At 39.7% G+C, this 26,016-nt stretch overlaps 1 protein-coding gene across 3 annotated transcripts in view; it reads right to left on the minus strand.

Moving 5' to 3' along the window:
- Positions 1-26,016, minus strand: part of LOC120540031 (serine/threonine-protein kinase 32C) — a 422,829-nt gene that overhangs the window by 14,831 nt on the left and 381,982 nt on the right. For all 3 annotated transcript variants that reach the window (XM_039770492.1, XM_039770484.1, XM_039770499.1), the window contains 5 exons: positions 13,966-14,003; positions 4,683-4,772; positions 3,570-3,673; positions 3,357-3,473; positions 1,688-1,813 (listed from right to left, as the gene is read on the minus strand). In XM_039770492.1, coding sequence (XP_039626426.1) covers positions 1,688-1,813; positions 3,357-3,473; positions 3,570-3,673; positions 4,683-4,772; positions 13,966-14,003 — 475 coding nt within the window. The remainder of the gene's footprint in view (positions 1-1,687; positions 1,814-3,356; positions 3,474-3,569; positions 3,674-4,682; positions 4,773-13,965; positions 14,004-26,016) is intronic.

A 26,016-nucleotide genomic window follows, 5' to 3' on the forward strand; every position in this document is an offset into this window, starting at 1 on the left:
CTTTACACCTTTTATCCCAAACCAAAGCCTTTCTCTCTTAACAGTGCAGAGGACACAAAACTAAATTTCTTTAAATGCCGGTAAGGCACATTACCAGAGGCACAAATTTGAGCGTTCACATAGAAAATGTAATTTCTATACCACAGCCGTCGTGTAGCGCCTTTCAAAAGGGATCTACTACCGAGAGATGATCCATATACATTTTAGCTGCTGTTAGTTACTTACCTGTTGTGTTACAGTCTTTAAAATGTAGTTTACCTGAAACCACTCCAGTAGTGCTCAATGTACCTGTACTTCTTAAAACGTTAATGTTTTACTGTTTAATAACTTATAGACTATATTTTATTATTTTTCCCTTGCACTCAGTGACCAAAGCTATACACACACATATAGACACATACAAACATACACACAAGTATATGTATGTGTATATATATGTATGTATGTATATATATATATATAAACACACACACACCCCTATCTACATTATATATATACATATATATATATATATATATATATATATATACACACACACACACACACACACACACATACATACATACATACATACACACATATATATAATTTGTGTGTATGTATGTATGTCTGTGTATATATGATGTAGAAGGGTATGTATATATATATGTGTGTATATGTAGATATGTATATAGATATGTAGATATGAAGATATGTATGTGTATATATATGTATGTATGTGTGTGTGTGTGTGTGTGTGTGTGTGTGTGTGTGTATATATATGACAGCAGCAATCCAAGCTGTGAGAAAACACTAAAAAGGAGGCGTGTCAGGCGTTGTGGTACATTTTCTGATGCAGCTAGACGAAAAAACTTTGTGACGCTGCCGCCAAATACACAAAACAATTACTTTGACAATCATGTTACATTATTTTTAAAATGTTTCCTTTTCTTTTCATAACTTCTTTAACACATGACATCTCTGAAGCGGGTATTTTGCTATATATATATATATCACAGCGACACTCATAACAGTGACAAAACAATTACATTGACAATCATGTTACGTTATTTTCAAAATGTTTCCTTTTCTTTCTCTTTCCTTCTTTAACACACTACTTCTCCGCTGCCAAGTATATATACATATATATATATATATATATATATATATATATATATATATATATATATATATATATATAGATAGATAGATAGATAGATAGATAGATAGATATGAGAACAACACTCATATCAATGACAAAACAATTACATTAACAATCAAGTTACGTTATTTTTCAAATTTTTCCTTTTCTTTTTCGTACCTTCTTTAACACACTACTTCTCCGCTGCGAAGTGCGGGTATTCTGCTAGTACTTTTATAAATGAACCCTGTTGTTCCAATTTATTTAACAAATAGCACTCTGGTAGCCACTTTTAAATCAAGTTTTTCAGGAAATTAGCATACATTGTCCTATAAAGCTGCACTATCTAATAATGTCAAACTATGCACATCTGCAAATCTGTCAGGTGATGCTGGTATTTCTCAAGGACATACTGTCTGTGTTGTCTCCTCTTTAACCTCATAGACGGCAATAAAACACGCCTTAATCGGATCTCAGGGTTACTAATATATTACTAAGCTGATTGTTTTCTTGCAGAAGTGTCAGATTTGGCTAAACCAGTTAATGACATATACATTAAAGGCTTACATTTGGAACAAATCCAGCGTCTTCCTTTTTTTCTGTAATAGCATCCCAATCCACGTCAGACAGGTAGGGGGAGGTCTGCATATCTGCTAGGCTGGAGAAGCGATGTTCAGGATTGACAGTTAATAACTACAAAATAAAAAACAAGTTGTTTCTTAAAGAATATACATACTGTATTTTGCAATACTAAAAATACACAATCTATTTTATTTTTTACCCAAACTATAGTAAATACCTTATACAAGTTTTTATCTCCATATAAAGTGTCCATTTTTTTCTGGAGCACAGGCAAGTAAAATGACTCACTCGGGGCTTCACAAAGTGTAAGTGGAGAAAGTGAATCAGCACTCATAGGGTTTGCATTCTCACACATTACAAACCCCTTGGCTATACTGAATGTCTAAAAATAAGTACAAATAGAAATCAAACGGAAGCAGCACAGTGTCTGGATGTTCAAGCAGCTTGGGTTCAAATCTTGGCTGAATCCCTGTGTATAACTTGCAGGTTCTTGCCATGTCTAAATTGAATTCTCACTTTTACTAGTCTCTCCTAAGTTAATTGGCAATTTAAAATTGTCAGAATGAGAATGCGTGGAGGGTTGTGCCTTGCACCCAGATTTAACTGGGTTGGGTTAAGCAGGTTTGAAAAAGGTAGGAAGGAAATAAAATTAATAAATCCTTCATCAATCTATTCATTTATCTGAGCCAGCTAGTCTTAACAAATTTTTTTTCTGGGCAGAATTGCCTGTAAGAAAAGAATTAGCACTAAACAATAGTTCAGTCCATTACTAAATAAAGTGAGGATACTGGAAAAACTAAATGTAACTTAGAGTATTGCATTTACCAAAAAAATTTTAAAGGGATATTCTTTACTCATTATTTATTTTTGATGTAATTAAAAATCAGAACATGGAAGCGCTACTGTCTCACAGTATGGAGACCAGGGTTTGAGTCCTAGGTCCTCCCTGTGTGGAGTTTGCATGTTCTCCTCATGTCTGCGTGGGTTTCCTCTGGATGCTCTGGTTTCCTCCCACCATCCAAAGACATGCAGGTTAGGTTAATTGGCGATCATAAATTGGCCCCAGTGTGAGGTTTGTGTGTGTCTATGTGGTTGCCCTGTGATGGACTGGCGCCCTGTCCATGGTTTCTCCCTGCCTTGTGTCTTGTGGTAGTTGGGATAGACTCCAGTGACTTGTTCAGGACTAAGTGGGTTAGAAAATGACTGACTAACTGACTAGTTTCAATGTTGTCCTTGAATATACCTAAAAAAGAGTTTTTGTGTTTTATCACAATAACAGACTGCTACAAAACTAACAATAGATTACAGTTTATAAATAATGTTTACAGTGTTTGTTCTTTTCTTCTGTTTATGTTTAATTGGTCATATAACATGACAGACATGTCAAGAGTCATCCTATGTAGATGTCCCTTTTAATTCAGGAAAGACAAGGGATGCACTGCCAAAGGCTAGTAAGGTTTGTCACAACAGATGAATCAAGCAGCAGAAAACTGCAAAGAATACACTGAGTGACCACTTCATTAGGTACACTGGTACTTCTCATGGAACTGCGATAACCTTTAGCTAAAATAATGCATACATTTACAATGGTAAAAAATTGCATTATTTAACATTATATAGAATAAAAATATAATGATATTCATAACTTTATTACCTTCCTCAACAGAGCTACCATTTCCTTAGACCAGGCAGAAGAGTACTGCACACTCACAGTACTGAATAACTGTAGTAAGGATTCAACAGTGTTGCTGGAATGAATGTCATAAGGTCTCTGGAATATGATATAAGACAGTTATTTACTTCATCTTTGATTTTCAACATTCAAAAAATGTGTTCAAATTTGATTTCTGCATCAAAGAATTAATACCCATCCTCGAAGAACTTCATAAGCTGTCACTCCAAGGGACCACCAATCCACTTCAAAGGCATATCCTGTCCCTCCATTTACAAACGAGTGGAAAATTTCTGGTGCTTAAAGTAAGCAGATACCAAAATATCACAAGAATGGCATCAAGAAAAAAAAGCATCTAAACAGTTAATGGCAAAATGGAAAGGCAAGCAAGCTTTATTTTTAGCAATACACCAATATTCTAGGTTTTGCACTATGACCTCATAAGACTACAAGACCTACACAGAAAATGTCAGTTCAGATGTTATAAGCTATTTGCTTCTTTACAAGATCAACAAAACAATACTGATATGTTGCAGCTTATTTCTAAAGCAGCAATAAATGTTTGCAGCCTCTGTACAAAGTCACCAGGAATTATTTGGAGAAAAAAATTCAATGCTATGGCGGTAGGTAATTAAACATTAAATAAGACATTGAAAGACTACATCATTAATCAATCTTTAATAAAGTATAACTGTAACATAGTATACTAAACAAACATAAATTATTTTAATTGACATAATGGATGAAGTATCACTGAGAGAAATACACTTTACATAGCCCTAATAATAAACTGCCTTCTTGTAAGGCAATTCTCTATTTAATCATGGGATTAGATCATTGCTATCTCATTATAAAGTAACCAGCAAAATCAACTAAAATTACAAATTTAATTTAATTTTTACTGAATTGAAAAGAAACGTTTGTCAAAGATGTTGTGGATTTCAGTCCTTATATCATTTCCTAAATTTATTTTTCATTGACAGGATGCATGTTTCCTTCAATCACTCATAAGTTTCTGAAGAGGAGAGTAAAGAATGAATATTGCAGTCTAATATACTGCTTTATTATTTCCAAAACTATCTTGAAGTACTGACCTTTCCAGGTTTTCAAAACAGTACAGAAATAAATGCAAAGCATTTAATGCTCAGCCTTGTAATGGTGAAAGATGATAGCCCAAGGCATTCAACATGAACTGCCCAATGTTAAGACACCTACTGCATCACTGAATCAATAAGACCAAAGGCACATGCTGATGCCAAACTGCTCTGTTGTTTTAAATATATCTGGAAAAATGAAAATGTGTCTTACCCATGTAAGGTTTTGTTCCAGCTAATGCAGTAGCTCTTTCCCCATCTTTTATTATGGTTGCTATATTAAAATCGGTGAGATGTGCGTGTCCTAAAAAAAAAAACACACACACATATATATATATATATATATATATATATATATATATATACACACACAGTATATATGTAAAAGCATAGTTTGGTGACATTGTCTATATAATAGAGATTCACTGTAGCAGTCAGTAAATTACTTAATTGTTCTAAAGTGGCTTTAAACATGATATCTACATGAAGTAACTCTGAATTTCTCATTTAACATGCACTAGCATATTGTTAGTGTCTGCTTGAAGTCTTACTTAACAAAGTAATAGAAGCAAAAAATAATGTCAATTCGAATGGGTCAGTTCTCAGCTGAGGTGTCCTCCATGTGGAGTCTTCAAGGCTTCCCTGTGCATGCATGCATATACTGCCAACTGTGAGTGGAAAAAAAACACACCAAAATGTTTTTCATCACATCTTCAACAATAGTAGGCCGATTTTGATAAAATTTGGAACATTGTATAAACTTGTGTCAAAGCCTGGTCAAAGCAGTATAAGATCTTACTTATTTATAAATTTGGTTGCCATGGATACGTCGAGCAGACGATAAAGTTTGTAAACAAGTTTGACCCTTGCTAAATTTGCAGATAAAAATGGGTTTCAGTACAGAAGACCGAATTTTTATTAAGAATTTGGTTCTGCTAAAGGGTTACAGCAGTCGTCGACTGATAAAAGAGTTCCCACAGAAAGGTTGGAACAAAAATCGGCCTCGATGTGCTGCTACGAAAGATTCGCACTTCGAACAACTTCTTTAATAAATCATAAAACACTTATTAAAATTACTGTTCCACATCTTGTTGATAACTTTGAAAGAAAAGGTAATCTCATTTTATTTATGTCAAAACACGAAGACTTAAGTTCAATAAGCTAGTGCAGCGATGTTGTTTGTTTGATGTGAGTAATTAATACAACTGTTGTTGGAAAACATATTACATACACTTTGTATCAAACATTAAGTAAATCAGCCGACTATTGTTGAAGATGTGATGAAAAACATTTTGGTGTGTTTTTTTTCCACTCACTGTGTACAGTTTAAAGGCTGATTATCAGCACTAAACTGGCTCAGGGTGGAAAACGTTGGAAGTGTGTGTGTGAGTGAGTGTGCCTTGTGCTGGACTTGCATCCTGTTCATGGTTGGCTCCTGCATTATACTTTATGCATTCTGCTGTGGCTCCCTTTCATTCCTGTACAGGAAATATCTGGCCTAGAAAAGAGATGGATAGCTGCATTTTAAATGTGTAAGTGTAATGTTTTTCACTTGGGAAAGAGGGAGTTATTATTAACATGCTACAGACATTGTTTGAAATATCTGGTTTTATTGATGAATCACTTGTGGGAATTTTTTAAAATAATAAAAAAATGTTAAAAGTTTTTTTATATGTCTCTCTTCTAACTAATCCTTTGTTTAAGCAACTTTTGTATTGATTAGAGCAGTCAGTTTGTGTGGACAGTAACACAGAACACCAGAATTTTGTATGTTTATCCCATTCATCTTTGCAAAAGAGTTTAAGCTCCACGAAACTGTTCGAGGAATCTGCTGTGCACAGCTCTCTTTAGGAGAGTTCACACATTACCTATACCAGCGGTTCTCAGCTAGGGGCCTCAGTAAACACCGGAGTGGGCTGTAAGATGATTGAAAATAATTATAAAATTGCAGCAAAATGCAAAAAATCACTGAAAATCAAACTACAGTAGAGGTGTCAAAGTTGTCTTTTTAAAGAGAGCCACTTTATCAATATCCAAAATATGTTAAATACAGCCCAGAATGACTGATAATTTTCTCAAAGATCCCATTTAACATTCATTTCAAAGACTGCTCCTGTATATTACTAAGCCAGAACACGCTTACACTTGCCATTAAAATGTGTTCCCAATGCCAGCTTCAGTTAATGGACAAGCACAGTACACTGCAGCTACACTTAATGATCCAACAAGAAAAAGCGAGAAGAAGGTGACACTCCATGCTATTATAAAGAAATCTGGTGTTTTTAGCATGATGTCAAAGACTAGACAGGTTGCCAGTCCGCTCACTTTTTAAAGCTGCACAGGTATCGGGGCCAACCAGGGGTGTCTCTGTAGCTTTCCTGACTACAGCTACTGTATTTTCCCACTCGATTCTTCTGTCTTTTCCACTGATTTGATGTTATATGTGGAGAGAAAACACAATTGAATTTCCACTCGTCTTAAATGTGGCTAGTGCTGATGGAAACCCACTAGTGGTGAAACCAGAGGATAATGAAATAATGAAAAGCAAACAAAAAAAAGTGATTAATTCTGCATTTTAAAAATTACCTTTTATTTTTTAGTTTTGGGAATAAGTCATTTTATGCACAATCTCAAAAGTAATACATAAGCCAAGTGAGCAGCTTTTCTTATAAAAAATATTGGCAGTGAGACATTTTGTATTTTGGTAATTACTGGTTATTATTTATCCCTAAAAAATGTATGTTATGACTAGGAAATACATTCACTAGTAAAAATAATTTCTGTTAAAAAAAAAAAACACACGGGCAGTTTTGAAAAGTCTTCTTAATTTTATATTATGCTTTAAAAATACAGGCAGTATATAAGCTCAAAAACAAGCACCTTAGACAAGACTGCAGTAAAAATACAAGGAGTTAAATGCCTTGACCTGCATAGGACATCTTCACATATTCTCGTAGTTCATTGGAAGACCCTGGAGAAATTATGGTTGCGAACCACTGTTCTATTGGATTAAGGTCTTGGGTCTGACCAGGCCACTCCAAAATGTTAGACTGTTCTTTATTTAAGTTCACTATGCACTTTGTATCACTGTTGTGCTGAAAAGACCAGTTCTTCTTTAATGTTACCTTTCTAGCAAACAGCAGCAGGTTTTACAACCCCAAAGGTGGACTGGTTCTGGTAGTGGGCTTCTGATATGCTTGGGGCCCAGGAAAACCAGTCAGTATTATAGAAGATGTGGTGCAGTACTTCTAAATTCTGAGTCTGCATGAAAATGATAGACTGGTTTGGGTGGGAAAAAAAAAACTGCTGTAGATAAACATTCAAGCTATTCTTTTTTTTCACTTGAATAAACTGATCAGAAAGGCAGTAGGGCAGTGGCAGAAAACATAATGAAGACAAAATTAAAGGACACCATGACTAATGCTGTTAATGAAGTGTTGTTCTAGAGTTCCTTTCAATAGCTGGCTTACTCCACCATTGTGTGCTAAGATACACTAAAGGGGCCATTTTTAACCTCAAACTATCAGACTTTATAATGACGCACTCCTCCCATCAAGCCTAACTTCTCCCTAGCCAGTTATAACAGATGCACTGCCACAGGAACAACATTTCTTTAGAGCCAGTGTAAATGTACGGTGTATATAAACTGTGTATATAGGTTTAGGTCTTGCAAATTGTTTTCAGTGTTTTGCTCCTTGTCTCTGTGCACTGCAGGAGCTGCAGATTTGATTTAGGCACAATAAGGATCACTTCAATTGATGCCAAATGAAGGCAAATTTGGAAATTAATTTAACTGGGGAGAGCCCACCTCCGAGTCCCCAGGCGCTGCTTCTTCATTGGAAAGCATGTTAGTGGGATTGAGGAGGTCTTCGAAGTACTCCCCTCACCGACCCAGAACATCCCGAGTCGAGGTCAGCAGCACACAATCCCCACCATACACAGTGTTGACGCTGCACCGCTTTCCCCTCCTGAGACGCCGGATGGTGGACCACAATCTCCTCGAAGCCGTCTGGAAGTCGTTCTTCATGGCCTCCCCAAACTCATCCCAGACCCGAGTTTTTGCCTCAGCTACCACCGAAGCCACATTCCGCTTGGCCTGCTGGTACCTATTAGCTGTCTCCGGAGTCCCACAGGACAAAAAGGTCCTGTAGGATTCATTCTTCAGCTTGATGGCATCCCTGACTTCCAATGTTCACCAACGGGTTCGGGGATTACCACCACAACAGGCACCGACCAACTTACGGCCACAGCTCCGGTCAGCAGGCTCAACAATAGAGTCACGGAACATGGCCCATTCGGACTTAATGTCCCCCACCTCCCTCTGGGACTGAGGTCAACGAGGTGGTCAAAAAACTCCTTTGTGGCAGGGCCCCGGGGATGAATGAGATACACCTGGAGTTCCTCAAGGCTCTGGATGTTGTAGGACTGTCTGGGTTGATACGCCTCTGCAATATCGCATGGACATCAGGGACAGTGCCTCTGGATTGGCAGACCGGGTTGGTGGTCCCCCTCTTTAAGAAAGGGGACTGGAGGGTGTGTTCCAACTACAGAGGGATCACACACCTCAGCCTCCCTGGAAAAGTCTATTCGGGGGTCCTGGAGAGAAGGGTCCATCAGATAGTTGAACCTCGGATTCAGGAGGAACAGTATGGTTTTCGTCCTAGTTGCAGAACAGTGGACCAGCTCTACACCCTTAGCAGGGTCCTGGAGGGTGCATGGAGTTTGCCTAACCAGTCTACATGTGTTTTGTGGACTTGGAAAAGGCGTTCAACCGTGTTCCTTGGGGAATCCTGTGGGGGGTGCTCCGAGAATATGGGGTACTGGACCCCCTAATAAGGACTGTTTGGTCCCTGTACAACCGGTGTCAGAGCTTGGTCCGCATTGCTGGCAGTAAGTTGAACCTGTTTCCGGTGAGAGTTGGACTCCGCCAGGGCTGCCCTTTGTCACCTTTCTGTTCATAACTTTTATGGACAGAATTTCTAGGTGCTGCCAGGGCATTGAGGGGGTCCGGTTTGGTGGGCACAGGATTGAGTAACTGCTTTTTGCAGATGATGTTGTCCTGTTTGCTTCATCAGGTCGTGATCTTCAGCTCTCACTGGATCGGTTCGCAGCCGAGTGTGAAGCGGCTGGGATGGGAATCAGCACCTTCAAATCCGAGACCATGGTCCTCAGCCGGAAAAGGGTGGAGGGCCCTTTCAGGGTTGGGAGCGAGATCCTGCCCCAAGTGGAGGAGTTCAAGTATCTCGGGTTCTTGTTCACGAGTGAGGGAAAAATGGAGTGGGAGATGACAGGCGGATCGGTGCAGCATCCGCAGTGATGCAGGCTCTGCATCGGTCGGTCGTGGAGAAAAAGGAGCTGAGCTGTAAGGCAAAGCTCACAATTTACTGGTCGATCTACGTTCCTACCCTCAACCAATGGTCATGAGCTGTGGGTAGTGACCGAAAAAACGAGATTGCGAATACAAGAGGCTGAAATAAGTTTCCTCCGCAGGGTGTGTGGGCTTTCCATTAAAGATAGTGTGAGAAGCTTAGTCATCCGGGAGGAGCTCAGAGTAGAGCCACTGCTCCTTCGCATCAAGAGGAGTCAGATGAGGTGGCTCAGGCATCTGATCAGGGTGCCTCCCTGGTGAGGTGTTCCAGGCATGTCTAACAAGGAGGAGGCCTTGGGGAAGACCCAGGACACGCTGGAGGGACTATGTCTCTTGGCTGGCCTGGGAACGTCTCAGGATTCCACCAGAACAGCTAGTTGAAGTGGCCGCAGTGGTCTGCTCAAGCTGCTGCCCCCGCGACCCGATCTTGGATAAGCAGAAGGGGATGGATGGATGGATGGATTTAAGTGGGACTGGTTAAATCAAATGTCAAAAGTGCACATGTAAGCATTTAAGGCACTGAAAGCTTATTTTTATTTTTCCTAAATCTTCTTCTTCTTCTTCTTCATTCGGCTGCTCCCGTTAGGGGTCACCACAGCGGATCATCTTCTTCCATATCTTTCTGTTATCTGCATCTTGTTCTGTTACACACATCACCTGCATGTCCTCTCTCACCACATTCATAAACCTTCTCTTGCGCCATCCTCTTTTTCTCTTGCCTGGCAACTCTATCCACAACATCATTCTCCCAATATACCCAGCATCTCTCCTCTGCACATATCCAAATCAACGCAATCTCACCTCTCTGACTTTGTCTCCCAACCGTCCAACTTGAGCTGACCGTCTAATGTACTCATTTCTAATCCTGTCCATCCTCGTCACCTCCAATGCAAATCTTAGCATCTTTAACTCTGCCACCTCCAGCTCTGTCTCCTGCTTTCTGTGCCACCATCTCCAACCCATATAACATAGCCGGTCTTACTACCGTCCTGTAGACCTTCCGTTTCACTCTTGCTGATGTCCGTCTGTCACAAATAACTCCTGACACTCTTCTCCACCCATTCCACTCTGCCTGCACTCTCTTTTTCACCTCTCTTCCACAATCCCCATTACTCTGTACTGTTGATCCCAAGTATTTACCTTACTCTACTCCTTGCGACTATTCCACTGACCTCCCTCTCATTTACACACATGTATACTGTTGTGTTTCTACTGACCTTCATTCCTTTCTTCTCTAGATCATATCTCCACCTCTCCAGGGTCTCCTCAACCTGCTCACTACTATCGCTACAGATCACAATGTCATCAGCAAACATCATAGTCCATGTTGACTCCTGTCTAATCTCGTCTGTCAACCTGTCCATCACCATTGCAAATAAGAAAGGGCTCAGAGCCGATCCATAATGTAATCCCACCTCCACCTTGAATGCATCTGTCGCTCCTACTGCAGACCTCACCACAGACACACTTCGCTCATACATATCCTGTACAACTCTTACATACTTCTCTGCCACTCCCGACTTCCTCATACAATACCGCAGTTCCTCTCGAGGCACCCTGTCATATGCTTTCTCCAGGTCCACAAAGATGCAATGCAACTCCTTCTAGCTTTCTCTATACTTCTCCATCAACACCCTCAGAGCAAACACCGCATCTGTGGTGCTCTTTCTTGGCATGAAACCATACTGCTGCTCACTAACCATCACCTCACTTCTTAACCTAGCTTCCACTACTCTTTCCCATAACTTCTTACTGTGGCTCATCAATTGTATCCCCCTGTAGTTACTACAGTCTTGTATATCCCCCTTATTCTTAAATATCGGCACCAGTACACTTCTTCTCCACTCCTCAGGCATCCTCTCACTTTCCAAGATTCCCTTAACCAATCTGGTTAAAAACTCCACTGCCATCTCTCCTAAACACCTCCATGCTTCCACAGGTATGTCATTTGGACCAACGGCTTTCCATTCTTCATCCTCTTCATAGCTGTCCTTACTTCCTCCTTGGTAATCCGTTGCACTTCCTGATTCACTATCTCCACATCATCCAACCTCTTCTCTCTCTCGTTCTCCTCATTCATAAGCCTTTCAAAGTACTCTTTCCATCAGCTCAACACACTCTCCTCACTTGTGAGTATGTTTCCATCTTTATGCTTTATTACCCTAACCTGCTGCACATCTTTCCCAGCTCAGTCCCTCTGTCTAGCCAATCGGTACAGGTCCCTTTCTCCCTCTTTAGTGTTCAATCTCTCATACAACTCATCATATGCCTTTTATTTAGCCTTCGCCACCTCTCTCTTCACCTTGCGCCTCATCTCCTTGTGCTCTTGTCTACTTTCTGCATCTCTCTGACTATCCCACTTCTCATTTGCCATCCTCTTCCTTTGTATACTCTCCTGTATTTCTTCAATCCACCACCAGGTTTCCTTTTCCTCCTTCCTCTGTCCAGATGTCACGCCAAGCATCCTTCTTGCTGTCACCCTTACTACATCTGCTGTAGTTTCCCAGCTGTCTGGTTACTCTTCACTGCTACCCAGTGCCTGTCTCATCTTCTCTCTAAACTCAACCTTGCAGTCTTCCTTTTGCAACTTCCACCATTTAATCCTTGGCTCTGCCCTCACTCTCTTCCTCTTCTTGATCTCCAATGTCATCCTACAGACCACCATCCTATGCTGCTTAACTACACTTTCCCCTGCCACCACTTTGCAGTCTTCAATCTCCTTCAGATTGACTCTTCTGCATAGGATGTAATCTACCTGTGTGCATCTTCCTCCACTCTTGTATGTCACCCTATGTTCCTCCCTCTTCTTAAAATACATATTCACCACAGCCATGTCCATCCTTTTGGCAAAATCCACTATCCTCTGACCTTCTTAATTCCTCTCCTTGACACCATACCTAACCATCACCTCCTTGTCTCCACTGTTCCCTTCACCAACATGCCCATTGAAATCCGCACCAATCACCACTTTCTGTCCCTTGAGTACACTGTTCATCACTTCATCCAACTCACTCAAAAATCTTCTTTCTCATCCATTGCACACCCAACTTGCGGGGCATATGCACTAACAACATTCATCATCACACCTCCAATTTCCAGCTTCATAATCATTACTCTGTCTGACACTCTTTTCACTTCCAAAAAACTCTTGACATACTGTTCCTTCAGGATAACCCCTACTCCATTTCTCCTCCAATCCACACCATGATAGAACAATTTGAATCCACTTCCGATCCACCTGGGCTTACTCCCCTTCCATTTAGTCTCTTGCATGCACAATATATCAACCTTCCTTCTCTTCATCATATCAGCTAACTCTTTCCCCTTACCAGTCATACTGCCAACATTCAAAGTTCCTACCCTCAGTTCTACTCTCTTTACCTTCCTCCGGACACATCTCCCCCCTCTTCTTTTCCTTCGGCCAACAGTAGCCCAATTTCCAGCAGCACCCTGTTGGCTAACAGTACTGGTGGCTGCCGTTGTTAACCCGGGGGTCGACCGATGCGGTATGGAAATTTGCATTGTTGTCTGCATATTGATTTGGCAACGTTTCACACCGGATGCCCTTCCTGACGTTACCCTCCCCATTTATCCGGGCTTGGGACCGGCACGAAGAAACACACTGGTTTGTGCATTCCCTGTGGCTGGGTTTTTTTATTTTTCCTAAATGAGGATTACTGCGGTGGGTTGGCACCCTGCCCAGGATTGGTTCCTGCCTTGTGCCCTGTGTTGGCTGGGATTGGCTCCGGCAGACCCCCGTGACCCTGTGTTCGGATTCAGCGGGTTGGAAAATGGATGGATGGATAAATGAGGATTACATTTTTTCACAAAAATATTGATTAGAAGATCTTATTAAAGGTAAAAAAAGATGTTACATGACGTGAATTGACTTCATCCTTTACATACCAAAAGATGAAATTTCACAAATGCCGTTCAGATATTTGACATCCACTTTTTGTATGCTGTAGGAGTGTGTGTGAGTAGATTATGCTACCATTGATATTTTTTAGCTCACCAAACATTATGCTATGGTTCTAACTGTCCAAAAATGTCTGTTTCTAAAATACAAAATAAAATTGAGTTAGGAAAAGAAAACAAGGAAGAGCTTTAGAAAAAGAATATGACATACCTTTTTCATCAAGGAGGATATTGTCAGGCTTGATATCTCTGAAATAAAGAAAAATATGAGCAGAAATTTTGAAATGATATAAACATTAAAATACATGCACTATACAGTATCTGTTGGTGTATTAAATTAAAAGAAATCTGTTTTTTTCTTTTGATCTTGAATTAACCATCCAGCTGGAAAATTCCGCCTCAGTAACAGTGACCCTTTTATGACTGAGGGTAATGTTAATACTGTACCATGTAATCACCATCATTTCTTTCATGGTCTAACCACTGTGCTGAGGAGTAGTCACTGATGAAAATTGTGTGGGAAGGAGAAGAATTATACTGTCTGTTATTGCTGCTGTGCAGTAGGAATACAAAACAAAATATCCCAAAACCATGTATTTGCTTTCATATATCATTGTAGTGTGCAAGACACTAAAACAAGATTTCAAGAATGAGTCCCACAAACTCTGTAATTAGGAAGTAATTACTGTGACAACAAGTTTATCTCAGATTGCTTATTAAGAGAAGTGCAGCTTATTATCTGCTTTTAAATATCTTTTCTCAGAGGGATCTAAAACATATTTAACAACAATAAAGGGTCTGCATTTCAGCATTAAACTAAAGAGATATATGGGAGATTGGTCTATATGCTGTGGTGCTGCAAGACACTTTTGACCTAGGATACTGTCATCTGTTATGTACACTTAAAAGACACACATACTATGGAATGAGACGACGAATAGATAGATAGATAGATAGATAGATAGATAGATAGATAGATAGATAGATAGATAGATAGATAGATAGATAGATAGATAGATACTTTATTAATCCCAAGGAAATTACATTTTATATTTGTAATCAAAATAAAGGAAGTGTTATTAATGTAAAGTAAATTTAATGTAATTAAATGCACATGACATGTCACTCAAAAACAGCAGTGCTACTAGACGTACCGGGTTAAAGCAGCTGGCCTTGAAAATGCCAGAGACTTGACAATAGAAAACAAAATGCTAACATACAGGTAATCAGAGAAGGTCAGTGTATTGCACTACACAAGTGAACAAGTTAAAAAATCCAGCCCAGACATAATTGTTTTGCAGACATCTATTCCCTTAAATGTGAAAAAACAAACACTACAAACTTTAAATGGGTTAACATACTCACCTCAACAGAAGGCAACAGCTCCTGTTCCATTTCTGTCAAGGCAGGAGTGTAATGGGATGACCTTGCAGATGCAATAGGACAGTAAAACTGTGGTATTGAACTTGACTATAAATGACATTGTATCAAGCTTATGGCCACAAATGCAGCAAGCCATCCCTTCCATGACACAGAGTCATGAAAAGGCTGCATGCATAACAACACAAAAATAGGAAACCAGCCAGCTAAACTGAAGCAGCTTTTTCTGATGGGCTGAGTGGAGCTTGGAGAACATTCCTCCAGCTTGGCAGACATCTTTCTATCTTAACTATAGGGTGGCAAAAGCATTCTACCTTTGGGGTCATATTCTGGCTGAATGTTATTAACATATATATTCATTTAGCTAATTTGTTTAAGTAACATAGAGTCATGGAGAGCCAAAGCCTATCTTGTCAATAAGAGGCACAAGATGGGAACTTAAAACCTGACATAGTGCTAACACATCACACTTACTCTAACAGGGCAAGTTTTAAGTGACTGGTTAAGGAAAATCTACACACAAAACTAACGATTCTATAATGATGAAGTGCTCAACTATTACACCTACTTTGCTTTATAGCTGATGTCTAGCATAAAGTATTTTTATACTATTTTACACTACAGGGTGGTCCAGATCTAATTATGCTAATATGAAAAGGCGAACACCTCGTACCTGCTGTTTGACTGACAACCATCTCCCCGCCATTTTGGAATGCAGGGCAGGTGCTGCCATCTATCGGCAACAAAAATAATTTTTTGTGAATTCTCTTTGTAATAAACTTAATAAGTAATAGTGTAATGAAAATTGCATATTTTTTTCTGGACCACCCTATATACTAGCTGGAAGCAACAAAGCAGCATCAATGGACTGGTGCGAGTGAGGGTTGCACTTGTGTTCAGATATTGAATGGCATCCCATAAAGGCTTCTGACCAATGCTGACTTACGGAAATGGCGTACTTGTTATTGAGCTGCTCCAGTGCTGCCCCCTATTGTAATCACTGTACAGTTAGAAGCCAATCCAATAAATTGTGCTTTATTTATTTCAATAGCGTCACAGTGAAAAGTATCTTCCATTAACAGCAGAAGCTGGCAACTAATTAATTATAAAAGCAACTGAAACAAAAGTCTGCAGCCACTGTGATTGTCCATATGTCAAACAACGTGAGCATTGCCTTTTACGTATATGAAATTGCCTTCACTGGCAATATATGTCTTGATTATTTAGAGATATCACTGAGACATACAACTTGGCAAATACAGTAGAATGATGGTTATATGAGTTGCCTCTATAAGGAGTACAAACGTTCTGATCAGCCATCATATCGCCCAAAAAAATAACACTCAACTTAAAACCATTTAAAAACTGATAAATAAAACAATCCACTCTTATTAGGTTTTGTACTAACAGGTGTAATTAAAAAGTATAAAATATCAAGTAATATTGTAGTATTTCATTCAGGGGCAGTCCACTCTACTTAGAACGTTATGCCATAGTCAAATACTTCATTTACATAAACAAATTAAGCATGCAGGTTTTGGATACTGTAGCATTTTAGGGAGTGATAAAACAATATTAGTGAGAAAGAACACTTCACTGAACCAATCCAATGGATTTGCTTGTAGGGAGGCCACCTTTCAGAGTACAAATCTGGTCGAAAGCAGTCGAAAGAAACTGTGCTGGCAGCATATGCAATGCACATCAGACAGACTGCATTTAGACATTTCATGTTAAGTCCTTTAGAATACTTGTGTATGCACTGAAAACACAATTGCTAGAAGAAAAATTATGAGGCAGGATGAAGGGTTTCTTATCAGTTGATGCTACTGGGAGCAGCATTTAGTAATATGATCCATGCCAGTCTTCTGATACTGCAGGGCATAGTGGGTAAAATAGTCCAGAGATGATGCTAGTCCACGAATCAATTGTTGCAGACCTCAATTTTCAACAAACTTATAAGCACCAAAACTGTACAAACTGTGGGATGTTTATTAGGCAATCATTAAAAACTATGCTGAGTGTGTATGTTCCCAATCATGGCATAAATACTGACAAATGTCTTGAGGGTTCAAAGGGACACAGTACTTCACATGATTTGATATTAAGTTACATATGATGTGCGAAGCAAGCTTTGGGTACATTTGATACTTGATACTTTACAACAGTAGAGAGACCAAGTAGAATGTAAGTACAGTCAATACGTCATTGCTACATATTATCTGTACTGTCACTGATGGACCCTTTGCTTAATCAAAGTAGTGTAGAACAATGGACAGTTTTTATATCTTAGTTGCACTGCTTGAGATTTTACTTCAAAGGAATACTGATGCATACAACATTGCATGACCAAACCGCCGTGATATGTCCGGTGACTCCGGTTCCATAAACATGTCAAGTAGCAATGTGGTGCAGCAGCTGTGTGGAAAAAAAGGCAAAATATTGGTAATCAAATGGAAGTCCAGCAATATGTAGGACTTCTAAGCACTTTTTACACTGCAGCAACTGTCAATGTTTGTGTCAGGGGAACGTAAAAGTCACTATACCTTGAGATGCGGTAAGCTACTATACTCAATGGGTGGTGTCGATTGTGCAGGTCAAGCACTAACATTCTAAGCTGTCATGCTCAAAAAAAAATTACAAAAAATCTGTGCACTGTACATCTTTTTGAACAGTGCCTAAGTGTATTAGAAACTGTTTCAAAACATATAACACAATGTATGGATATGGATAGAAGTATTGGGAATAACCTCTTAAATATTGAATCCAGGTGTTTTATTCAGATTTATTGCAACAGGTCTATAAAATCAAGCTCCTAGCCATCCAGTCTCCAATATTTATGGGTCGTTCTGAAAAGCTCAGTGACTTCAGGCTGGTACTTTTATAGGATGCCACCTTTGCAATAAGATGGTATGTAAAATTTTCATCCATGTTGGATATTCTACGGTCAATTGTAGGTGGTATTATTAGAAAGTGGAAGCATTTAGGAACAGCAGCAACTCGGCTACAAAGCAGAAGCCCACGTAAAGTCAAAGAGTGGGGTCAACGATGTGTGTAAAAGTCACCAATGTCATGCTGATTCCATAGCTGAAGAGTTTCAAACTTTCACTGGCAAAAACTGTGTGGCAAGAGCTTCATGGAATGGGTTTCCATGGCTAGGAAGCTACATGCAAGCCCCACATCACTAAGTCCAATGCAAACCATCAGTTGGAGTGGTGGAAATATGTTTTATGGTGTGATGAATCACACTCCTCTGTTGGGTAGTCAGATGGGTGGGTTTGGGTTTTGCAGATGCCGGGAAAACATTACCTTTGTGGACGCTAGGGGTCGCTGTTGCCCCGTGAAACCCACCAGACAGACGTCCAGGACACACTTGTAAAAGCACCAAGAAGAATTCTTTAATATTTTCTTCAATACAGTGCACAAAGCACCACACTCTCCACAATTCTTCATTAATTATACAATAAAAAATAATCAATAATCACAATCCTCCACTCCTCCCAGCAGCTCCATCACTCTACCACCCAACTTCGTCTCTCTTTGCTGGGTCTTGACCAGTCCTTTAAATAGTCCTCGACCTGGAAGTGTTCCTCCTCTTCTTCCGGGTCAAACAACATATCATTAGTTCTCAAGTAGCCCGGAGGTACTGCAGGCTTCCGTCCTCATGACTCCGAAGTACCTCTGGGTTGTCGTAACAGTAGTAATTCTCAGGTTCTTTGTGAGCTCCCCTGGCGGCACCCACGACACCCAACAGGGCCGAGGAAACGGACTCTACATGCCAGGATGCTTTGAGGGAATCCGGGGAAACCATTGCCATCCAGGGGAGCTGCCACCTAGCGTCCCGGGGGATGTTGTGCCCTGAAAAGACTGCCTTCCTCCAGTGAAGTTTGGTGTCAGAAGGATAATGGTGTGGGGCTGTTTATCAGGATTTGGGTTAGGCCCCTTACATCCACTGAAAGGCAGTTTTAATGCTTCAGCATACAAAGACATTTTGGACAACGCTATGCTTTCAACATTGTGGAAACAGTTTGGGGAAGCCCTTTTCTATTCCAGCATGACTGTGCCCCAGTGCACAAAGCAAGGTCCATAAAGACAAAGTTGGATGAGTTCGGTGTGGAAGAACTTGACTGGCCCGCACAGAGCCCTGACCTCAACCCCATCAAACACCTATGGGATGAACTGGAATGGAGACTGCGAGCTAGGCCTTCTCATCTAACATCAGTGGTTGACCACATAAATGCTTAACAGAATGAACTGGCACAAATTCCCATAGAAACATTCCAAAATCTTGTGGAAAGCATTCCAAGTAGAGTGGAAGCTGTTATAGATGGGGGGGGGGACCAACTCTATATTAAAGTCTATGTATTTGAATGCAATGTCATTAAAGTCCATGTTGGTGTAATGGTAAGGCATTCCAATACTTTTGTCCATATAGTGTATCCTTCCTACTGTGATTATCTCGATGTTTTGGTATTTAAAAATTCCTGTTACACATAATAACATTTCTTCACTGAAAAAAACTCAATGCTGTTGGCTCGTTTTCGGGGATAAACATAATGCTATAGAGGTTAAACACAATACACACTGGACTTCTTGATTTACTCTTTAATCCTAACATCATCATAAGCTTATCTGTATAGAGAGACACAAGATGCTTCTTGCAGGGATACTTCTTCTTTCGGCTGCTCCCGTTAGGGGTTGCCACAGTGGATCATCTTCTTCCATATCTTTCTGTCCTCTGCAACTTGCTCTGTTACACCCATCACCTGCATGTCCTCTCTCACCACATCCATAAACCTCCTCTTAGGCCTTCCTCTTTTTCTCTTTCCTGGTAGCTCTATCCTTGACATCATTCTCCCAATATACCACCTCTCCTCTGCACATGTCCAAACCAACGCAATCTCGTCTCTCTGGCTTTGTCTCCCAACTGTCCAACTTGAAGCGACCCTAATGTGCTCATTTCTAATTCAGTCCATGCTCATCACACCCAATGCAAATCTTAGCATCTTTAACTCTGCTACCTCCAGCTCTGTCTCCTGTTTTTTGGTCAGTGCCACCGTCTCCAATCCATATAACAAAGCTGGTGTCACTACCATTTTAACTTTCACTCTTGCTGATAACCATCTGTCACAAATTACTCATGACACTCTTCTCCACCCATTCCACCCTGCCTGCACTCTCTTTTTCCTCTCTCTTCCTCACTCGCCGTTACTCTGCACTGTTGATCCCAAGTATTTAAACTCATCCACCTTTGCCAACTCTACTCCCTGCATCCTCACCATTCCTCTGACCTCCCTCTCATTTACACACATGTATTCTGTCTTGTTCCTACTGACCTTCATTCCTCTCCTCTCTAGAGCATATCTCCACCTCTCCAGGGTCTCCTCAACCTGCTCCCTACTGTCGCTACAGATCACAATCATAGTCCACGGGGACTCCTGTCTAATCTCGTCTGTCAACCTGTCCATCACCACTGTTTTTGAGCAAAAATATTAACTACATTAAATATGGACTGGAATTGTACCTTGTAAGAATAAACAGTTCACTGCCTATTCAAACACCAAACTTTTTCCCCTTGAAGGCTTTTTCCTATTTTTCTTTATTGTGGTAGTACCACAAGTAATAAAAACTTCTGTCCACTTTTGTGTGGATCAAGTATACCCCTTGTATTTTTTCAGTATGTACTGAGTTTTATGTTATTCTTAGTATATAATAGTGGAATCATTCCAGGCACTTATGAGGAGAGTGATATCCTGTAGCTCTAGCTATTAGCATACAGTAGCTGGCCAAAGAAATCTATAGCATTTATCGTTTCCAGGTTCTCTTTTATTCTTAATCTTTCAAACTGTATTCTACTTATCCTCTAAATTATAATTTAATTTTGATAAGTGAGAGAATTGTGCAATGCAGTTTAAAAGAAAACAACGTGATGCAAGAAGTTATTTCCATTATCAGCAATTAACCTGTTTAAAAGTAAGTACAGTACTGTTAAAGAATAGTAAAACACAATTGCATTGAATTTTTTAAAATAAGATCTAAAGTCACACAATGACGTTTTGCTTACACAAGGGATAAACTTCTCACGTTTTAACATTCCCAAAACATATTATCTCTCTCTGTTTCAGTCTTCATTTCTAACTAGTCTGCCTCCTATCTTTAAGCTCCCAAATTCCTGGAGTAAGCAGGCATTTAAATATGACCCTGAAGATACCTCCAAGGAGAATGGCCATAACTGTAGCCATTCTAAATGCTGTCCTCTGATAGCTGCTGAGGAGCTGCACCTTAAATCCCCAGCTAATATGCAAAAAGGCTTGGGCATGAAAATGTGCCTCTAAACTGTCCTTACTCCCAAAATCTTTACCTAGTGGGTAGGATTGTCCATAAAGCCCTGCAAAAGGTGCAGAGATCCTTTAGCCAACAGCATTAAATAATGTGTATGTGTCTATTAGCTTACATGCCAAATAGGAAGTTGTCCTACCATAACATTCTATGGCCATCTTTATCATAATATGGAGAACACTTTACTATTGGGCACAAGGAGCTGTGGCCAGCAAAGTTTGCTACAGCTCTGTGTACATTTTCAAAGCCTCCAAAATCACTGCAATAGAGAGGTAACTGAGGTGACCAGAAAGAGGCACCACATGAATTTTTACTCCAGTGTTTCAGAGGTACATATTAGTTACCTGTCTTTGGAGACACAGCTGCTCAGAGGTGGGTAGAGTTGCCAAAAATTGTTCTCAAGTAAGAATAGCGTTACTTCAAAATAATATTACTCAAGTAGAAGTAAAAAGTAGTCATCCAAAAAATTACTCAAGTAACAGTAAAAAAGTATTTGGTGAAAAGACTACTCAAGTACTGAGTAACTGTATGATCATCATAAATGATTTATTTTTTAGAAATGTTGTAATAAGACAGACAAAAATATAACATAATGTGCAAATTCTGCTATTTCCAAATAATAAAATAAAAAATGAGTAAAAATAAATAACATCGTTACAAAATAAAGATGCTCAAATAACACAAAGTTCAAATCCCAGTTTTTCACAACAAAGCTTTTGAAGCCAATACCTACAGTGGGTAACATGTATGTTTGAACAGTGCAAACTACTTACAGTGACAAGATATACTGTACACTGACAGTATAATACTGCTTATGCACTTGCCCACCAAATAGCACAGCTGATAGAAAATAACAGAACAAGGCAGCTTGTGCATGTACAAGAAGTCTCACTTTACCTTGAATGTCTGTTCTTCATTCAGTGAAGTGATGGTTAAGCTTCAGCAGGAATTGGCTCTCATTTTTCATGTACAGCGGAACCTTGGATTGCGAGTAACTTGGTTTGCGAATAACTTGGTTTGCGAGTGTTTTGCAAGACGGGCTAAAATTTGTAATAAATTTTGACTTGATAAATGAGTGAGGTCTTGCAATACGAGTAGTTCGTATACGCTTTGTCTGCCGAGTGTCACGTGATCACACCTGAGCTGATGGTTCTTCTCTCTCTCACTGCGTGATTGCGGGCAATCATCAGTCAGCGTGCCTCACTCATATAGTCAACATCCGTACAAGTGTATACTGTTTACTACAGCACTGGGACCAAGTGTGTGTGCTGTGACGTGTGAGTCCCTGTCTTGCACCCCAAAACACGAAGCTGAGTCTCAATACTTTAGCGACAACATCTTTATTCAGCTTGAAACAGGAACAGCACGGTTATTTATTGTAGTGAGATCTGCTACTCTCCTATACACAGACACAGCAGTCAGGCAGGGTCATGCCCAGGTTAGTGGCCAAGTAATACTGTGCCCTGCACATTTATAATGTTCCTTGTTCCTTGTATCACCCATCGATGGCAGGCGCTTATAGCGTGACCGCGATCTTTTCAGATTCGCTTTTACGGCAAACTGATAAAGCGCTGGGTGCCTGTGGTTGCTTCGGGGCGCTCTTCCGTGTTTTGTTCCGTTGGTTGAAATCCCACAAGAGTTTATAAACTCACTCACACCAGCCATGATTCTTTTCAAAGGTAAAGTGCAGGTTAATTTGTTTTATGTATTTTTACTGTATATTTTGTATTAATCATTTTTATATGAATAGCATTGGGTTGTGGAACGAATCATCTGAGTTTCCATTATTTCTTATGGTGAAATTCGCTTTGATATACGAGTGCTTTGGATTGCGAGCACATTTCCAGAACGAATTATGCTCGCATACTGAGGTTCCACTTGTATTCTTTCTTACCCTGTCTGCTGACTGTGAGAAGTTTGTGCTGCTATGCCGCCACAGTTTGTGTGTGGTCATGTCACTGCATGGCTATGTCTGATTTGTGAAACGAAGCCATGTGATTATTGTTGCTACATCTGATAGGTGAAATGGAGTCTTGTGATTATTGTTGCTACGTCTGATTGGTGAAACAGTCATGCAGTAGATCCACTGGCAAAAATATAGCGTATCCAATGTAAAAAAAGGAACGATTCAAGTGTTGCCCAATGTAGCGGAGTAAGAGTAGCGTTTCTTCGTCATAAATGTACTCAAGTAAAAGTAAAATGTATGGTGCAGTAAAACTCTTAGAAGTACAATTTTTTTTACAAAGTTGCTCAAGTAAATGTAACAGAGTAAATGTAACTCATTACTACCCACCTCTGCAGCTGCTGAAAAAAAAGGGCTCTCTTTTTTGAATAAAGAATGTATATTCTAATGGTTGACATATCTAGCTTCACATATAAAGAACATAGTGAAAAGTCAAGCAAAACGACACCTTTTATTGGCTAACTAAAATATTACAATATGCAAGCTTTTGAGGCAACTCAGGCTCCTTCTTCAGGCAAGATGTAAACTATATGAAGAACATAAATCTCTTCTGCTAGTGGTAGTGTATAAATTTATCTCTAAACAACAGCTGCAAGCTTTATGTCACTAGAAACGTTCACTGTTTAATTCAGGCATATTGTAACCAACACATTCTGTATCACAGAGAAATACCACTCAAAAACTTCCAGTTTAAAACAAAACCAGATTGCCTTGTATCCCTTTGCCAGTTGCCAATACATCTTTTAATGTCCCCAATTGTTTATATTTCACTGGGTGGCACCGTGCTGAACTTTATGTCTAAATCTACATAAACACTTTCCACACTTCTGCTGTACCTGCTACCTCCTCACAGTAAAAAAGAATAACATATTCACACATACTGAGAGAGCTGTCTCACTCCTACCACTGCAGACATGTTTGAGAAAACACTTCCTCTTGTAAAGGTCTTTCTTTTTAAGTGAGGACTAGCACCACTGTGGTATCTACATCCCCCTTTTTCACTCTCATTGTGTGTACATACTGAATAATCACAGTAGGTCAGCTTAAAAGAAAGGGCAGTTAGATAATCTAACACTCAGTAATGAATCACTCATTTGCAAGACAGTGACTCAACTGGATTATCATATTTAAATGGAAAAAAAAAACCTTAAGTAATATATTTGAGATAGGATCGACTTGAATAAATTCTTATAATACAATAACTGCCATCTGTTCAGGTATATAGGCTATATTCTTTTGGGACAATTTTCTCACAGATCTGCAATATGCACTTCAAAAAAAAGCTGTTTCTAATCTTCAAAGAAATATATATATTAATAACATAGAAAATGCTAATTACAAATAGGCACTATCTTCAGGTAACAAACAAGGACATATTTGTTTCCTACATAAGGCAGAACAAAATATGGAGTAAAATGGTCAGTTTTGTTGAAACAGCTACAGTACAATGGCTTAAATAAAATATGCATCAACGGAATGCTCACACTTTTATCTCAGGTTATATCTTTGGAAATTCTTGTGACATAAGCTGAAGCACATTTTCCCAGAATCAAAGCGCTCAGGGAATATACTGTACCTAAAAGACTCTCATGTGTGGCTAGCCCTGTCATTGAAAAATGATACAAAAACATGCTAGACTCTTGGAAGATTTATCACCCAGATCCACAGACAACACCTTCCTCCCTTGCTCTGTTTCTCTCACATTCATTCTCACTTCCACTTTTCAACAGATTACAAACAAGCATTTGCCTGTACTAAGCATTTTGTGAAGGCCTCATATCTAATCACACTGTGACTCATAGTTGATCCCTACCTTGTTCATTTTCACCCTCATATTTCAATAGGTTGGGGACAAACACAAAATCAAAGAACAGTTTTTAAAAATTGCATAGAAAAATCTGGAAAGTAAGGTAAGAGGCTATAAATAGCTTTAAAAATGAGGCACAAAGTAAGACAGTTATATTTGTGCCGACCTGAATTCATCATATTGACAACATTCACTTCACTTGCTCTTCCAATATATGTTACATAATAAAAATACAGTGCATTACTTAAAGCTGTACATCACTGGAGTGTGCTGCTCATATGGTGTGATGAACGACCAGTATCGAGGGCATCCCTACCGGGATCCTTACCTGGCTGGGAGGTCATTATAATGGAAGGCAGGGGAAGGCAGCTAATCATGCTGGTTCCTTCACCAAAACACTGGATGGCAGCCAACCTAGGCTAGAATTTCTGCTCAGATACCCACAGGGTATGCTGGATGCTGTAGTCCCAGGGAGATGCCCTTTTGGGTTACATGGGGTCTGCCAGAGGAGCTGCAGGGTTGAGAATCTGTACTCCATGGGGCTTCAGCTTTACCTGGAAGTGCTTCCAAGCCACAGTTTCATGTCATTGGAAGTACTCCCGGGTGTGGGATAAAAGGTGCAGCCCTGCTTCACTCTGGCAGCCAGAGTCGGGAGTATGAGAACAAAGTTTGCTGGAGGACTGGAGAAGGCTAAGAGAGAAGACAACAGAGTTATTGAGCATGAGAAGCGGTGAGTAATTATGGTGTAAGAAACACTTATTCCGAAGAGTTTCCCA

This window comes from Polypterus senegalus, chromosome 1 (genome assembly GCF_016835505.1).
Source record: "Polypterus senegalus isolate Bchr_013 chromosome 1, ASM1683550v1, whole genome shotgun sequence".
Taxonomy (NCBI): domain Eukaryota; kingdom Metazoa; phylum Chordata; class Cladistia; order Polypteriformes; family Polypteridae; genus Polypterus; species Polypterus senegalus.